Source organism: Diorhabda sublineata, chromosome X, assembly GCF_026230105.1.
Source record: "Diorhabda sublineata isolate icDioSubl1.1 chromosome X, icDioSubl1.1, whole genome shotgun sequence".
In the NCBI taxonomy this organism is placed as follows: Eukaryota; Metazoa; Arthropoda; class Insecta; order Coleoptera; family Chrysomelidae; genus Diorhabda; species Diorhabda sublineata.
In genome coordinates, this window is record NC_079485.1 from 26840329 (window position 1) to 26860649 (window position 20321).

The 20321-nt window shown below is 30.1% G+C and overlaps 1 protein-coding gene across 3 annotated transcripts in view; it reads right to left on the reverse strand.

The window, feature by feature from the left end:
• The window catches only part of LOC130451255 (transcription factor EC), a 134954-nt gene that overhangs the window by 90946 nt on the left and 23687 nt on the right, over nucleotides 1-20321 (reverse strand). The window contains exon 1 of one of the 3 annotated variants that reach the window (XM_056790161.1): nucleotides 3281-3555. The exons of the other annotated variants lie outside the window; for them this stretch is intronic. Coding sequence (XP_056646139.1) covers nucleotides 3281-3343 — 63 coding nt within the window. The 5' untranslated portion in view covers nucleotides 3344-3555. Of the gene's footprint in view, nucleotides 1-3280; nucleotides 3556-20321 lie in introns of those variants that run through there. 3 annotated transcript variants of the gene reach the window in all.

The following is a 20321-nucleotide window of genomic DNA, read 5'->3' on the forward strand; positions in this document are numbered from 1 at the left end:
CTTATAACAATGCTATAAAGTTGCTACAGTTATAATTACTCATTTTGGTCATTAATAAAATTAACTGCAAAATTTCAACAACCCGTAAAATAAAAATGTTGGACTGAATTATGCAAGTTTATTGTTTCTTTTTGTGTTTATTGCGTATCAGTTGTTGATGTTTTGGTTGAGTAATTATAGAATTAAAAATTTTATTTGCAGTATCTGTCGTATTATTTTGGGAATCATCAACGTATCCTGCAACCACAGTAGTTGAGCGTCAACTGCCATGGAGTTTCAATGCCGATATATCTACTAATAAATTTGAAACAGCAATAACTTAAGTAACACCAATTTTTTAAAATATTTCCCATTTTAACATTTCAAGAATTATGCGATATATCGATGAGACGAAGATTCAAATATTTCTTAACTATTTTTGTATTTGATACACTCAACGTAAAATTGATCTATGATCTTTTAAATCTGTTTTACTACTAAAATTGACATGATTTAAAAATGCTATTTCAATATTTGAAATAGTTTGAAGGTGGCGAATCGTAGTTACGTACTGTGGACCCAGTAAAAGAGAAAAATTTTGACTAGTTGCACTTCCAAAAAGTTTTTACAACTAACTGCATTTTTTCAACCCAAAGTGTTTCGAGTTCTATACAGAAGTATTAAAAGCAACTAAAAATTACAAGTAAAACTTTCAATTAAATTAAATAAAAAATAAGGAAACGTACTTTATGTGCACTAACCATAAGATAAATAATTGAGATCCTTAGAAACTAATTTACATAATACTAAACCACCTTATATAATGACATTCTCATCCGATAAACTTATTTTTATAAGATGTGGTATCTCCGTCTTTCAGACGTACCAAGTTTTTTCCTAGAAAATTAATATGTAATTTATATAATTGGTAATTGGAATGAAGAATTGATAACAAAAGATGAAGTTTTGTATATTTTAGAAGAACTAACTAAAAGTATAATCGAAATTAACGGCTTGGTACAGACGTAAAAATGAAGGATAACAAAAATATATTATCAGTTTGTGCTAAAAGGGTAATAAATTATTTGAGTCGTCTAAATTATTATCTAACAATAATCGTAGACTGAGATCATTTGATAATTAATTATACGTAGAAGATTAGATATAAATATAAATAAATATAAAAAATGAAATATTTGCTATTTAATTTTTTACATGTAGATATGTGATTTGTTAGCGTTTAAATAATAAAAATATAGGAAAAATATCTTTAAAAATACAATAAACAATACAAATTTGGTAGATTGATAGATTTGTTAATCATTGTACATCAAGTACTATAGATTGAATAATTTCTAATGTTTCTTTTTTGTAAACTAGTTGTACGTGGATTTTATTTGTTCAAACCACGATTGAAATAATACTTTGTTGGTCTCTGTTTTGACTTGTCCAACGAAGTAGCTCTTTCAGACCTTGGCACACAAATAACTTCACTGTTGAACTAGAAAAACATATTTTTCTAAATTTCAGTGACTGTGTATTGTTTTAAATTTATTTTTAAAAACTTAATTTAACTTTATTATTATTTTACAATTCACAATTTGATACGTCGGTACATTTCAATATATTGTATCAAATGTTAGATACAGCACAATAATTGAATGGTTTTTTCGTGTCCAGGCATCATTACTTCGAATTTATATTAATTGTACTGTACTGTAACAATATAACAATTACCTAGAGGCATTTTTGCTTATTTTGCGACATAATTTTACAATTTATCATAGACTTAAAAGACTAGCATAAATCAATTTAGTGTGAAGTAATATATTTGTATTATAATTACTATTTTTATATTATCTAATAAAAAATTGTGTCGTTTTGTCCATAAAATTGTTTTATAATGACAATAAAGCTTATCCCTCTCTAATGCTATTTCTCTATGCTACGAAGTTTCCAAAAACTGCCAAACAGATACTAGATTCTATTTCATATCCATCTCACCTAAATTATTTCCTACCACGTTTGAAGGTTACGCTGTTACCTATCTCGTGTTAAAAACGGTAATGAAAAACGAGTTATAGGGAATAATTTAGCATTTTAAGCTTATACAATGTACCAAAGTAATAAATTTTCCTTAAGATACACATAAAAACGTTATCTTCAAAAGCTGCTAGCCCCCTTTCGGTTAAAAGTGAATTAGGTTAGATAGAAACAGAATAACATCTAGTATCCGTAGTTTGTGTTTGGCTGGAGAGTTTCTAAATAAACAAAAAGAAAATATAATAATTATAATTTCAAATGATATAGTGAATTATATTTTAACAATTTTAAATGTAAATTTTCTAATTCTTATTTTCTTGGAATATATAAATAATAATCTTATAAATACGTCCAATCACTTGTTTTATCTTACTTACCAAATTAATCAAAAACAATTTTTTAATAGTATCATATTTGTTTTAATTATTGAAAGCTTTGAATAAACTCTATTCTCATTCTAATTATTCTAACGAATTTCTAGTTACTTTTTATCTGTAAGGAACATTAGTTTTATGAATTTGAACGAGTGTAAATAATTTAAACCTTAAATAAGCACGATAATAACTTGAAATTAAATATCTTCAATATCGAAAGTTTTTCAATTGTTTCTATTCCTTCGTGAAGAAAAGAATATGGAAATTACTATGTATTTTGGAAGGATAAGAATCATATTTTTAATTCTAATACCTATGACAAGTTTACATAAAATTATGTATATATTAAATTCGATCCAATGTTTCAATTGACAAAAAAAATCTAAAGTAAAAAACCGCAAGAAGATATGTGAATATTGTATTTTTTCTGATAGAATCAATTAAGATATCTTGCATCTCATTTTTTAATATTTGCAAAGTAGATATACAACAATTTATCTTTCTATTTCCCAAGAGATAACATTGTCTGGTTTTTAAATCTGCGTAAATCTAGAATAGTACACAGACATTTAAAGCAATTAGGAAAGAATATCGCAAATTAGATAAAACCACTGGAAACAAGATAATAATTACCACCTACATTCACAAAAAACTTTTAATGGAATATTTAGATATTTCAATTTCTAATTTAGATAGTAAATTATTATAATTCCTCGCAAATTATAATTCATGTAGTTTTATATGATAACAAACAGATTTTGAACGAAATACGTAAAAAGATAAAATATAGTTGTAATCTCTGTTCTGCGATATAAGTATGTAGATATGTATCACAATAGCGGTGTTCAAGAGAGATTATTTAATAGATTAATGCTCCACTGTACCTTACACCTCCTAGTGATGATGTTGTAGACAGGCATTTTTCGTTGTCTAGTTTTCCTAGTCATTCGATACGAATTATAACGACTTTGGTTAATCTAGCACCGGACAGTCGACTATGCAACTTAAATCATATTCCTTAATTGCCGCACAAATACGTCACTTAAAATAAGAAGTCTGTAAACGCAAGTCACTTAAAGACCGATAATAAATACTGAAGAGATACGATTGTAGTAATTTAAAGAGAACCCCGCTATCGATGTGGGTTATCGCGCTTAGTACTGAATGCGAGTACTCGAATCTTGTTCAACATAAGCACAACGAAACTAAACGTGTTTTAAGTAATAATGCGCACGCACCACGTGCTTCAGATACACTGGAGGTTGCGTCAGCACAAGCGCAATTTTCCGCATATATGTTTATGGAGTCTCAAGTGATTGTTAACTTTATATCCATACACAGTCATCCTTCTACAATAATATGTTTCACATCTGGTCAGTTCGACACTATTTTTATCAATTAATCATATCCATAACTAACATGTTGACGACGAAAATATTTTTCTTTAACTTACATGTTGACGATGGAAAATTGTTTACACACACACACAGATAAAAATGGATAAATCTTTACACTAAATTTCACCTGTTTGAACAAATATTTCCATACGTGTGTGGAAAAGTACTTTTTTTACACCTGCTGAGGAAAATGATAGATTGCACACTTATTTTTACCTAAGAAAGTAGCTTTTTCACACATGTTCAAAAAAGTAACAAAACATACCTACATGTATTGAAATGCTTATTTTTTATTTATTTTTCTATTTTTATTTATATATAATTTAAACGTTGAAATTACGTGTTATTACTATTACTGGGTAATGTATAAAGTAGATGAATGAAAATTACTATTACAAAATAAAAAATATTTTGAAGGGTTTTTTAACTTTTCAGTATGCTTGTTTTTAAATACAACATATGTGTGATATTGTTTGAAAAATACGTTTTTTAAAAAAATTTCTTACATGGTCGTAGGAAAAATAGTGTACACAACTAGTTGGAAAGTGTATTTCGCGCTCGTCACGTCCCATCACTCACCGCTACTCAGCTCGTGCAAAACAGTAATACGAAATGTATCACTTTCTAAACTTGTTACGTAATATAATATTTTTAGAACTGCTGAGGAAAACAGCGTATTTTTCAGAGCAAAAAAATTGGCAATGAGAATTTGTTACAAAAAGTTGATATAGAGTTACGACATTTAATTATGAATATTGCACTCCTGGATCGGTTGCAGAACAAAATATTTAGGTAAATATGATGCTTTTAGTCCTTGTAATATGATTTACTATCGGGAGAACGACTATCCAAATCTAGTTGTTAAACAAATTGAAAATGAAAGAGGTTGGGAAAGTTAAAATCATTATACGAGGTATGGCTATTAAATAAGGAAACTGGTTGAGAAAAAGGGTTTTATTATTGAAATTAGTCTACTTTCGAATGCTCTTCTTCAATATACTCCCCTCCCCTCGCCATACGTTTTTTCCATTGATCGAAGCAGTGCTGGAAGTCTTCTTTGGTTAGCGCCTTTAGGAGATCTGCCGTTTTTTGCTTTACCGCTTCCATCGACTCAAATCGAGTCCCTTTCAAAGCAGATTTTATCTTCGGAAACAAAAAAAAGTTGATTGGTGCCAAATCTGGTGAGTACGGAGGGTGTTCGGGCACTGGAGGGAACTTACTGGCCAAATACTGCTTCACAGATAGCGCGTTATGGGCAGGTGCGTTGTCCTGGTACAAAATTCACGAGTTGTTCTTCCATAACTCGGGCCGTTTTTAACAAACTCGTTCTCGCAGTGTTGTCAAAACTGACAAATATTAAGTCTGGTTGAGAGTTTGACCTTCTGGAATCCAATCCATTGTTATCATTACGATACCGTGTATGTTGAAAAAAAACGATCAACATCGCCTTGAATTTTGATTTGCTCTCTCGGCCCTCACTAAAGCGCTTACACCACTCAAAAACACGCGCACGTGATAAAGAATTATCCCCATAGGCCTCTCGCAAGAATTTATAGTACTCAGTCGGAGTTTTTTTCAATTTAACGAGAAAAAACACGTTCGTTTCAAACCGCTACTGCACAAATACTATAATATTGACGGAAACGTGTTTTGGGACGTGCATAGACAAGATATCTAAATACCCAACGCACTACTCGTTATTTACCCCACCCGTCTAGAGCGCCCTCTAGGCGCGTAGTTTCGATATTTAATAGCCAGACCTCGTATGTACCGATAAATTGAGTGAGTTGGGATGTTGCAAATCAACATATTTTTCGCAAATATATCGGGTGAGATTGTATTTTTCGGTTTAGAACGATCAAAACCTTGTATAGTTACTCCAAATACTGGATTGAAAATTTCACAAATATTAGAAATATAACTAAAACGTTATTCCAAATAATACTATTATCTAATTCAAATACATGCTTATTTACCCAACTTATTTACCCAAACTAATAAAAATAATCAAAAATTAGAATGAAAGTAGTCCTAAAAGTTGCTTCAGAGGTTAACTAAACTTGACGACATTAAAAATAATACCAAACCACTTTTTTGTAACGCAACCATTGCTAAATTCAAGTTACCATAACTTTGTTGCGAATTGGATATACAAGGTCAATTCATTCATATTTATTTTCTATTTGGTAATAATAATACCCAAGCTTTCAACCTAGATCACTCAGTACCTACTACCAAATTTTAATTGATAGTTTCTACACACATAGGTAAACGTAAAAACTACTTTTTATACTTAATATAAAAATAGCTACAACTAATTTCATGTTCTTATATTATATCAATTATATTCTTTATTAACAATCATCATCTTCCTAAAGTCTTTGTGCGCTTGTTATTTCCATGAAGATTTTTATCTACCTTTTAGCTTTTTAATTGTTTTCCCCATCCTGTTATATTTCTCACTAGTACATTGCTTTTCTTTACGTGAAAACCACCAAATTTTAAAAAGAAATACGCTCCACATCATTGAAATGAAATAGAATAACTCTTATTATTTATACGGATGTTTTTAGATAGTTTTCTGTATTTAAATTAATAACAGAAAGTGGTATAAAATTAATATATTGCCAATAACATCTCTTGCAGTTGTTGAAGATTAGCTGATCTCAATCTCCTTTCAGTATTATCAGCCTCATGCTCAATAGAGATTAAGTACGGCTGCATGCAGGCTAGTCTAAAACTACAATATTTACCTCTTGAAGATACTGGTGTTCTAGAGAGAACACGTAAAGTGCCAATTTTGTGTGAGCCCTTAAAGATAGTTTACCCCAAAACACGCTAGACTTTCCTCCAAAATTGCGAGGAAAATAACTTTCATCATCTATTCGTTAAAAAATATTTTCCGATTTGAATTACATAAACAAAAGCTGGACTCTTCTGTGAAAAGTAAATTACCCCAATAATGAACATTCCAATTCCCATATTGTCGCGCTAATCTTAATCTAACTGCACGGTGTTCCGTGGACAGTTGAAGATCAGTACTTTGGATGTAATTCCAGCATTTCACGGTTTGTGAATTTACTTGTTGAAGCTGTCTTGCAATTATATTTCTTGTTGATGTAGCTTGCAGTCTCAAAAATCTGTTGTACACTAGTATTCTATCCTCCAGTGTCTCGATATCACGCAAATATCCGCGAGAAAATTGATTAATTAATTTCCAGTATATTGTTAACGTACCTCTAACTGGACCTGTCTACAATAAGAGCAATTATTCTAACAATTTGCTCCTTGTTACATTTAAATTACTGTTTACATAAGCTTTGTTCGCTGGTTAAATTCCGATCAGTTTAAATCAGTTTAACACCGATTGCGTTCACATTTTCAAAATTGTCGTTCGCAAATCGATGAGTTGAACCAGTACATCCCCCCACGAAGGACGCATGCAATCAGTTCTTAACTGATTCGAATTGGGCCGTGACAAAGGTATAGTCAATATTGATACAAAAATGCCCAATAAAACACATTCTGTGTACTCTCGATCTGTGCCGAACAAAAACTAATAAGAAGAAAAATCCAATTAACATTTCTTTTATTTTTTTTTCTGAAAATTTAACTTATCGATATTTCTCTTGCCTCGTTTCTAGTAGTGTAAGGGTTCAATCGTACGTTGCACAATGGACGTGCCTAACGACTATTGCGTGTGACAGTGTGAGCAATCAGCATTTTGACGCATGCGTCACTGAATTCCGCATCCGGCGCGTGGCCAGAACGTGTGCGTCATGAAAGTGTCAAACGTCACATCGTTCAGTTTGTATTTTGATGTTCTGTGTACCATTTATGTAATGAAATCTCAATTTAGAAGTGTATAATATGAATAACCCATGATGCAAGTTTTTAGTTGAAATCGATATTTTCGTGAATAAATAAATACAATTGCTTAAAAATTATTATTTATTATTTTTTTCCTAATTTCATGTTCTCTCTGATTTTGTTGTTTTCCAAATAATAACTGAATTTATTTTTTGACGCTTTGACGCATTTAATATGTCCACTATGTTCACATAATAGCGGAAATGGAACAGGATATGTCAAAATTATTTCAAAAATGAACAATCACAATAAAAAAATTATTTCGCATATATTTAATTTGATTGAAAATGTTGATTAGGAATCAAATGACAGTAACTTTTTATTATAACTATAATTGATTTTTAGTCAAATATTATTTCAATAACAAAAAGATAAGTCAAAGTGCTGCTTGACTCCGTTCGACAATAGTCATTCCGCACCGTCTGATTGAGCCCTAACAATAATAAAATTCCACTTAGGCTGATTTTGTGAGCAGGTTGCCATTTTTATAGGTGATGCGATACTTCCTTGGTGGACCGTGTTTTAAAATAGTTTCAAACTAATTATATTTTAAGTTGACTTAAAGATTTGTTCAGCAAACATATAATAGTTTTTTGATAAAAATTTGATTCGTAGACCCTATTTATTCAAATATGCTGCTCTTTAGTATTGCGAAATAATAAATAAAACAAATAACAGTACATAATCTGATAACGGGACTTTTTTTCGAGTGGAATAAATAATTAGCTAAAATTTATCACTCTCTCTTATTTCAAAACAACTGGAAGGTATTTTTGTTTACATTCTTGTTTGCAAATTGTGTACCTGGGTTAGGCATTAAATTTGCCAAGTTAATATTATTCCAGTGGTTACATCAAATTTCACAACCGCTGTATTGATATTCTAAGTTAGTACTTCAATCATAAGTAATTATTTCGACATCGTACTGATATGAATACTTATGTGTTCTATGGCAACCCACTTCTACTACTAAACGACTTATTTCTTTTAAATATGGGAAAAACTGTAACCTCAAAGTTTCAAATGGTTTTACATAAGGAATATTGCCCCAGATTCAATTGATGAAAAAGATAAAATTATAGTAGTTATTATTGAATATTAGATTTTACGCGAGCAGTTTAGGAATTATTGTATTTTACGATACCTACTACTGAATAGTCTAGTTTCAAAGCCAACCAAATATATTTCCCTAGATTTTCAGCTATTCACACCACGTGACAGTCTACACTACTTTGCACATGTTATTATCATCAGATTCATCCAAATCCACAATTATTTTAACATCTATTAGGTTTTGCCATCTGTTGGACCAATTAACTTAAGCAAAAGTGCAAAAGCAAAAAGAGTAGCGCAAATGTTTTCAAAAAAGTTTGGAAGCTTAGTTGAATCTAGTACCATTCTAGTAGGAGCTTGGCCTTTGAGAAACATCTCAAACTTAAGCAATGGAAAGCTTATTATTTCATTAAAAACCTATTATAGAAATTGTACGACTCAGAAAACCCCGAAAAAGAAAAGAATAATGATGAAAACCTCTAACTTATTAGTTTAGTTTCTTTCCACTTACCTCCATACCTAAAACACAATGCATGTAAATTTCAAAAAAATATAATATTAACCAATGAAAATGCATTTTGTTACTGCATAAGAATTGAGTTCAGTTAACTTTATTTCATTTATATTCAAAGGAAGCCAGCTCCACATATTTGTTTCAGCATGAACTAACTCCAATATATTATTTGAGATACTATTAAAATTGCCTGCCAACTGAAGTTCAGCTTAGGCAATAATTTAAACCATATTAGGCTTCACGAAACCTGTATTTTTTTAGTTTTCTGTAAAATTGGGCAAATGAATTTACCTGGTTTTGAATCTAGGCCACTTAAATAATTTTCCACTCTCAACGAATGGAGCTTGAATTAAATCAAAAATCAACATTTACTATGAAAGACACAGCTAGAATTGATCGATCTGTTGAAATATATTTTGTATTGTTTGCTTTGAAAATTAAATGGCAAATTATTAATTTTATTCACCTACAACCAATTTCCACTTAAATGTTTTCACCATGAGTAGAATCTAAAATTGCTATTTTTGTTAACTTAATATTGTGGGGTCAGCAGACTATCAATAATACCAATAACACTAGACGAAAAAATTGGAAATTCAACATTACGGCCTCATTTTAACGGTTTAATTTCAATTATTTAACTTTTATTGTTATGATATTGTCAAAAACGAAAAATCATAACACAAATTACAAATATATCATTATTAACAGCAATTTTTTTAGGTTTCGATTTCATTATTGAGGAAAAATAAGTATATAATAAGAAATAATAATGGTCAGATGATTTATGATATTTTGAAAATATTTAAAACCAGCTCTAAAAATAATTATCATCAGCAAACATTGAAAACTAACTTGTTACGGTGTGCACGTGTAAGACACTACTTGAAGATCAATGCTTATTCTCACTTATAATCTATTATAATTGAAAAGATAAACAGATTGAATAGAATCGGAAAATCTGTATTAGAACTAATATAGTCATTATACATAATTATCATTAAGTATAATATTGTCGAAACAAGATTCATTAAGATGTTTATGCAGTTAAATACCATTAATTTCAAATTCATAATGTTGAATGTAGAAATGAGTGAATTTATGGAATGCTGAGAAAAAAAACTGCAACATAAAAAATACGAACGTTGTAATAACAAATATTAATTAAAAGAAATCAAATTCAAAAATAAACGCAGTATTTATTATCAATAAATTAATAGGATAATAATAAATAACTATTTAATGATTAAAACGTTTTATGCTACAAACAAATAAACATAGAAACGGAAAATAATACAAAATGTAATAGGGAGGGAATGAGACTTGTCTAATTCAGAGAAAGTACGAAACCAACATTGAAGCAATGAAACATTCGGAAAAATAGTAGGAACAACGAAATGCACCAGAATAAGGTACAAAGAAAATAAAGGATTATGTATTAATAACCAATAAAATACGAAAGATATAGTTAAATGGTAAATTTCTTTAATTTCTTATTTCTTAGACCTTTTGATATGTTTATGTTTCTAAATCTTCTATTTCAAAATTAGTTTTTTTAATAATTTTTGAAAGATAGATAAAATTGACGTTTCGACTTTCGTTTAAGTTTTTATCAAAATATGATATTGACACTGACAATTTGCTTATTTATATTGATCGATCAATAGATCACCTACATCACAAATATCAATATAAGACTAAAATCAAACTAGAGCTTTGTTCTAATAAGAAAAATTAATTTTTCCCTAATCTATACATCTCAAATATATACCAGTAGTCAATTGAATTATTTGTAGTTTTATTAGAATTTATAAAATAAAGCTATAAATTTTACCTAAATTATTTAGATCTTTTTTATCATTTAAAGCTTTTTCGTTCGTATGAATATGAATCATTTCTAAAAATTCTCTTTTTCGTGTATTAGATTCCGTTTCAAGAATTTTCGAACCTTTATAATTGAATTTATGTTTTTTTTTATTTCATGGTTCGTTAATGCAGTTCTATTTGTTTATCGTATTGATGACCTCTTTGTCTATTTTCTAAATACTGAGATGTCTGTCTTATGTAGAGAACGTAGTACAAGGCACTTGATATATAATATTACTTCTTTTTTGGTGTTTTCGATTTTAATTTAATGAAATATTTGGGTAATGTATTGGTATAGTGCCAGTGGTGGCAAAGTGTGGCTCATCGCTCATTAAGTGTGGCTATGGCACAAATATCTGCGTAAGGTGCAATAATATTTCCATTCAAAAAAAACTAGGCAAGAACAAAATTACATCTCATTTTGACAAATAAAAATTCTTCAATAAATCGAGATAAGTAGGGAATGGTAGGATTTTTTATGTTAAAAGAAGTAATAACATTCGAAATAAAATTATCCATTTTGCTCAGGATTTTGAAAGGAAACCATTGTTTCACTTTCTGACCCTGCTGAAGTATCCCCAAGAAAATTATTCCTCTATTGATAAATACCATTTTAAACAACAATAATTTTGAATATAAAAGGAAGCATTTCTCAACAAGTTTCAGGAATTTGAAAACAGCATAGCAACTTTAAAGTTTGTCAAAAATCCTCTAAATGCTACAATAACCGAGTTGAAATTTTCTCTTTTTGATAGTAACATTGGTAGCTTTTAAATACGATTGGTGGATTTTAAAACAAGGAGATAAGGCACTTTAAATACTAACGTCTTTGTGTTGAATTGGATATATTGGAGGTAAAAAATGTGACACAACACAAATGTTTTGCTTTTAATCACCTAGAGGAGGAAGAAATGATCATTTTCAACGCTTACGATCAGCTAAAAAGGTCCCGTTTGCGTTCTCTTCCTTTTTGGTTCTACATATATATGCGAACAATGCGAAAATTATTAAGAGGTATATGAGAAGTCGTCTAACTGATGAGAACTTGGAATTATGCCCTTAAAAACAACAAAATACAAACTTGACTTAATTTAGTTTTATTTGGTGTAATGAAGTTAACTAATCAAGCAGATGTGGCTCCGATTTTTTTTAAATGGTTGTGATGATCATATTTTGGTTCTTTGGCTTATAAGTTTGTTGACCACTGGTATAGACATATAATGATAAACTAACAAAGAAAAGCCAAATGAAGGTGAACCAAAGAAAGACAAACAGGGACCTAGAAGACAATAGATTAACTATATAGATGTAATAGGACCAAATACAAGGAAAACTCTGGAGACAGTGAACACTAAGTTTCAATCCGATGTCTGCAAAGGCGTAAGGAGAAGAGGAAGTTGCGGAATAAAATTTTTAGGAAAAGATTTCTAAATTGTCAAAGCTGCCCTAATTTCTCTGTTTCCCATATCTTAGTTGTTTTGTTTATTTTCATTCATTTAAGATTATTTATTCCATTAGCTTTAGCTTATAATTTTAAATTACAGTTTAAAAAATGCTTAATGTAATAAATCAATTTTAGTTTGTTGAGAACAATGCTCAATTTTAGATTGACATATTGGAGTATGACGTAAAGTAATTGAAGCTTGATGATTACTAAACACTTCTTTAGTTCGTTTAACTTGTTTTACTACAAAATTAATATCTGTGGTTTTCGTTAATAACATTTAATCTTTCGCATGTTAACAATTGAATTAATCTTTTTAAACTAGTAATGATAGGTATAAACTGGCCAAGCACATGTAATAGCGGTAATTAGTAATAAATATATATGTATAATATTTTCAAAGAATCTCTTTCAAATCCTAGACGCTGTCTATATCAATTAAAAATAATTACATCTATCCTGAGGTGGATAAAACCTAATCTTTGTATTACGAATAAACAGAATTAATAAGAGCTTTGATTTGCAGCTACTTTAACTGATTATTGATATTTGAATAATAACATTCAGTGTGTGATGTAATTTTTTCAAATTGCTGTGTCAGCTTTCAGATTCATTTTTTATGCACTTTAAGACGAATATTTACCAAAATTGAAATTATATTCTTTTGTTTCTCATATCTAAATTCGCTTTTTATATTAGATTTCAAATTATCACATTACCAGATAGTTTTGTGTTACATTCCTATCTCTTGGACTCCTATCAGATATTATAAATCTCAATTATCACTTCACAAAATAAACTTTTATTATCAGTTATCTTACAAGATATTTTTTAATAATGTTGTATATTGATGTAACCTGACTTCATCAAAACAATCTCTAATATATTGTAATGTGTTATATTTCCAGGTAAATTCGCTTTTGGAAATACTTGTTCCATATAAAGGGATCATAAAAATATATGAATGTGAAGTAATGTCGAAGCGATATGTCTTAAGTCGATACTACACGATGCGTCCAATGTTTCCAACGTTGGAAGCATCGTGTGGTCGTAGTGCGCATGTCATTCGACGAATGTTTTGCTTCCATTGGAATTGAAAGTCGGTTTTTTGGACCCGCGTCAAAAATCTACCCAAAATTGGAACGAAGTTGGAACCAACGCTTGTGGTACAACCACACACCTCTTACGCGTGAATGCTACGCGTTTAGTATAAAAAACCAAAGTTGCCAGTTTATTTATATACAAGGAATACGTTTATACGTTTATACAGTACATACAATTACGACAGTGTTTACAATAGATTTTTCATGTTTTTCTATGTTGTCTGGTGGATATTCGTTAAGTAAACAATTGTATTTTCTTCTTCAAATAGGATAGATCGACCCATTTCATCCAACCCCTCGAATTTCTCGAACTGTATCCAATTCTATGAAATAGCCCTGGCTATAAGAACCTTCTGTTGGATGCTTAGAGAAAATTATCGAGCGAATTCAGGGATAACAGTGATGACATTGAAGAAAAAAAAAGAATTACTAATGTCGACGGACCAAAACTTAAGAAAGATAGTCACTGAGTCAGAAATGACTGGAAGCAGGACAGAGTATATCTATCGTCCTAACTGGTTCGCATACCAACTAAGTATCCCAAGAAAATAGTACTAATTTGCAATTTTCAAGATAATAATATGTATATTTGCAACCTAATGTTTTTGTACTCCTGTTCATTTATATTTCGTATAACAAATAGAGTATTAGTCAAGTATTCTTTCTTATTTGTATTTTATCTTTCGGCAAATCCATAATGGCCTTACAAACATCAGGTACAATAAGGCTTATGGCCTGCTGTGATATCTATCTAAATAAATACGCAAGGCTACTAAAGGAAACACCACTAGTGAAAAATCCAAGAGTGGCAGCTTACTGTTCTTGAATTGGTATTGCTTTCCTCATGTTGGTATCTTCTTCTCTTATTTTGGGATACAATTTTTGAGGAGATAAATTCAAAATCTTCTGCTGATATTCGACAGAAGATTATGAATTTTCCTAATGGTTCTTTCTTCAGATCAAGAAGCCATTGTACCTAGCAAATCTACAGTAGAATTGTCGTATTTTCCAGCCTGTGAACTTTTAGTTTCTGTGCACGTAATAATAATTTAGTACACGTATATTTTTTCACGCTTGTCTACAGCGCTGCGTCCAGTCTTCTCATCCAATGTTCAGCAAACGTTGGAAAGTGAATGTTGCGCATCGTGCAGTTGCAGCAATGCATCCGGCCTTTCTTTCAACAATCGGATACCATTGGAATACGAATGTTGGCAAACGTTGGACGATCGTTTGGTACCGACTGTCTCCTACACGCCCAAGCCAAAAGGTTAACTATGACTAAGATTAGTTTGACGCTATAGCAAGAGAGGGTTAAATGTCTGGTAAGAAGCAATTTGTTCATCGACAATTTTGATAAATCTTGGTATTTAGAATAATTACAACACGGATGACATTAAAATTTTGATAAATTGTATCAAATAAAGTTAATTGAGCATTGTTTATATTTTTAATGTTTAGAAAAATATTATTGATAAAAAAATTCATTTTATTGTCACTACCATAAACAAATGAGGAATAATTTCTGTTATATAACAAATTTAATACAGGCCAGAAGACTCCTCCCACAAATCTTGGTATATACTGTAGTATAAGCTGTACATCATATATGGGTACTTTCTATTAAAAGATCCATATTTTTATACAAAATTTTCCGAAAAATATATATAAAAATATACATGACGAATTTCAATTGTTTATATTTTTTGCAATGTAATAATGCAAATAAAAATCGCACTAATCACGTGAGGATTTACTGAAGCACGAGGAAGTTTTTATTATTGACATATGATTAAAGTGATTGAAATTATTCAAATGAAATAAAAATAGTGAACATCAATATTGATAAATGGGTATTCACTTGTCGTGAAATATTTCTTTTTCTCAAATATGCCCAATATATTCTCTCATAAATCGTTAACAAGGAAAACCATTGAAAAATCTATTTAAAATACATTCATAGGATGATATCCAGAGGTGCGATCATGGTGGTTATTGATTGCTGCTCTTTCAGCTGCTGAGCGATGAGAATAACATTTCATAAGAAGAAATCCTGTTTCGAAAAAAAATCAATCAAATGAACTTCACATAAACAACTGTTAAGTTTCTCATTGTGTTACATTGCTTTTAGCTTTAATAACGACGTGGTTTCTCCTGGGCATTGTACTCGAATTTACAAAGACTGTGATCCGTCAATCTGGTGTAGAGGATAGCTGTCTTTCTTGTTGCGTTGTTTAACTGGCACTATTCCACGCAGAATCTCGTTGTTCCATTCTTTTTCTTCACGAGCACTAATGAAAACATCCAAGAACTAGTAGATTGCTCTATTACTATCTCTTCTTCCATCTCTAGAATTATTTTTTCAGCTTCCTCTCTCTTTGTTCTTTGAAGTCTGCAAGTTGATTGTCTGATTGGCTTGGCATCACCAAATAAGTCTCGACGCTTCAAGAGAAATTCTCTCATTCTCCTTTTCTCAGCTCGATTAATCTTTTCGAATCGGTCATTGTAATTGTCGGTTGTCGTCGTTTGGTGGACGCAGAATCCCACCATGGTTTCCTTTTTAATAGTAATCGTGTAATCGTTTACATTTATAACACTGTGAATCTATACTATATTTGACAAAACGCAACTTTTTGTTCATACATCGTGGGTAACAAGCGTTCCAATAAAATGGTTTAATATAACCGACACCTTTGGTCGACATCGACTCACACACCATAACTGATGTTGGGAATTTAGGTTTTCGTTTCTGACAATCTACTTAAAACGTCTCATTTCTTTCACGAAAGAGTCGGTGTTTGTTTAAATCTATTTTTTTTGTGTAGAGGGTCTTAACATACGTCCTCCAATCCCAATTTTTCGTTTCAAAACTCTTCAGAGAGTTTGTTTTTCTTTGTATTACGTAGTTTTGAGGTCATTGAATTGTTTTTCGTTCACAATGTGCTTATATTTCTAAAACTGTACCTTGATATGTCCAACAATTTTCCAATTTTGGAATATTATTTTCCTTTATTAAATAACTTTAATAAATTACACAAATGTTGTACAATATTTACTGCTCACAATAAAAATTAGCAATTCATAAATGGTTAGACGTATCCTCCATAGCAACCTAAATTTTTACCAATTAATATGTGAACGAATAAGATAAAAATGATTGGTTGGTGAATTTTTTATATAATTTACATATTTAATAAATATTTTTAAACGTTTAAGTGTTATTCCTTAATTAATTATTAAAAAAATAGATATGAAGTAACATGTTTGGAGTTAACTTTAAAAGTTTAGTAGGTGTACTACTTAAAACAGGACGAAGGAATCTACAACGATTAATGTCGTTCTGACAGGTGAATAGAAAAAAGAAAGAATTCAATTACCAGGAGCTTCACGCTTCCAGTTATTTTGAAGATAAGATTAGTATGTTAAGGCAAATAGTTTATATGTTTCCAATAAATCAATAATTGAAATTTGAACATGAAAACAAGTTTTTAGGTTATGGTAAATATTCTTTACGTATTAAAAAAGAAGGTTGCTACACCTAGTTTCTAAGTCTTTTATAAACACTGGCTGTTACTGGGATTTAGCATATTTTTCTTGTCGTTTACAAATAGATTGTCACTTTACTCTTGACATAAATTTCAATTATATAGAAAAGATATACATCATATTGCCACTGAATAACTTTATCTTATCGTCAACTTGCAAAATGTCTCTATGTGTCCCACAAATCCAGTTTGAACATTGTTTATTTTTCCTAATTTGTTTTTAATTAATTACTCAATACTTCTATAAAGTATTTGATGTATTATTGAAAATTAACATACAATAATCTAAATAAACTAAATCACTCGTACTTTATTATTTTATCAGTTAGTATATTTCAGTTAAATAAAAAGTTCATAGATGGCAGTGGCTTTATAATTTGAAGATGTAGTAGTATAGAAAATGTCAGTATAAGCTACAGCTGAAACAAATTTTGTCATTATTGTCTTTTGTTGGCTGTGCTAACTACAAAAGGTATAAACAATAAGAAATAACTCCAGACTATCAGACCGACCTGACCGTGAAAGCCGAGCGAAGTCAACAGTCGTCAACCTTGTGTAGGAGACTACTGCTCAACCCGCAAAGTTCTTTGAAAATTGCATATCGGAATTGAATACAAAAATTGAATATTTGTGGCTTAGTTCGAAATCGGATTATTCAGACTTCGAGTTTACTCAGTAAAAAAGAGTAAATCCTTTAGTCGTAACATATATTATAGTATTTCTTATGGGTCTAAACGAAATAGAAAAATATGTTTCACAAGTTTGGAATGTGTCTAATGAAATCATTTCAAAATTATAAATCATTAGCTTTGAACATAAGAAAAAAAAATCTGTCCTCATATTATGTTCAAAAAGTCGATAAGATCTATTACTTGTTTTTTGTCTGTTTTCATTTACTACTGACAAAATATTTCGGCTGGTCGGTAGTTGGTTTTTACGGAGTCAACAATAATCGTGTTTTTTTCTAACAAAAAATTATCGAAACAGACTAGTTGCTAGAAAGCTATGTCGTTCATTAGAATATTAGTAAACTCCGTGAATCGCGGTGTATAATTTTACAGAAAAGTGCGTCAATTTATCGGGAAATTTTTGGATAAAGGCAGAAGATTTTCGGAAAAAATAACTTCTTTAAAATGAGTGATGTTAAACATTTGTTTTTGGTGACTTAAATCATGTGAAACCTGAAAACTAGGAAAAGGCAGTTCATACATTTACAGAAGAGAAAATGTGGACAATATTACTAATGAAATGATCGAGCTACTCATTATAAATATTGGCTAGAACAGTTCATTTTCTAATTTGGATTTGTAAAACTAGCACTACTCACACTGGTGAGTTTTTATATTAAATTATCATTTATGAACGTAACGTTGCTTAAATCCTTAAACCTTTACAACCAGTACAACACAATTTTCTTAACAAATAAAATATAGAAAATATTGCATTTTTGTATTTTTAACTGTTTAGAAGTAATAAGTAGATTAATTAGATGAAAATATAAGTGTATACCCGTAATTTTGATTAGTACATTCATACGAATGTTATTTCATATGAAACTTGTAATGCTTTATTATTTTAATACTGTCTAATTTATAAAAATAGTCCTCTTCAAAATAAAAAGAGGCATAGAATAAATCCAGTATTAAATGAAATTTTAGTTGTATTAGAATTGGAGCAAAATTCAATAAACTCGATGAGTATGAGAAGAAAATTGGCTAATGTAACGGGTGTTTATCGTTGATTAATATAAAAAAAGTGCAATTTATCTATATTATTGTATGGGGGTTGTTGGATAACATTTTCAACCTTGACTTCCATGATAAAGTAAGTTTATAGAAACATTCGTATTAATCAGATTATGTTTTTAATAAATATTTCTTAAATTTCTATCGTTTAAGTTTGGGCCCCTTAAGCTATCACTTGAGAACAAGGTCTTGATATACAATATATATATATATATATATATATATATATATATATATATATATATATATATGTGAGATATTTTCCATATTTTTTTTCATAAATCCGCCGTAAAAACAAAGATTAAAAAAATTCATTGAAATCCGATGATATTTCGATTTTCCAGAGCCAAAAAACGAGGAAAACGCGAAAGTATGAAATTATCCTAATAGTGCTATTGCTCGTGATCTGAATGTTAACTCAGTTAAAAAAGAAATCAAAAAGTTGAATGAAAACTATAGTAATGGGCTTCAAAGGCATCCAAACAGACTTGCAAAAAATCTAGTGTCTTATTATAAGACGTAGACTAAAACGATTTACTCTATACGCTTTAATGGATAGTTAATGGATTTTAAAATAGTGATTTTAATCTTTAAATTTTAGAATTTTAAACCTCACGCCTTTCTCTTATGAATATTCTATCAATACTTTTCTTTTAGCCTGTCAAAACTTGTCTTGTCCCTAGTGCTTAATTAGTTGCGTTGTAACTATAGGTCAATAGGAAATAACCACAAGTCTATTCAACTATTATTCAAAATATTTACTTGTTGCTCTATTGTGAACAGATTGTAAATTAAACGGGATAATAAAAAAAAGTTTGGGCAAAATTTCCTGCGACAGAAGCTGGTCCACTCGCAACAAAGTTTTTCTTATCAAAATCGTTTCTTGGTTAATAAACCTTGAGTAGCATAGTGTAAAAGTTATTACGAAACATGGTAATTAATTTCAACTCTAAACTGAAGAGCAGCTACTCGTTAACATAGGCTAAATATATCTAGACATGACTAAGCTTTTTAAATATCTATAAATCCACGTTCAAGACAAAACTATTTCTGAGTGGCTATCCTTCTAAAGCCCGTACCACACGATGCGTCCAATCGTTTGCTCGTATTGCTCACGTCATTCGACTAATGTTTTGCTTCCACCGTTGGCCATGAAATAGTTTATTTACCCGCTTCAAAAGAGTACCGAACATTGAAACGAAGCTGGAACCAAAACTTATGGTACAACTATACACATTTATTGTTATCTTTCGCGTAAACGCTTTGTATGAAAAAACAATTTATTTTAAAAAAATTTATATTTTTTGTATTCTATATCACTTTTTTGTTACGTTTTCATTTCTTCTAAGATTCCAGCCTTTTTCCAATGTTCAGCCGTACGTTAGAAGCAT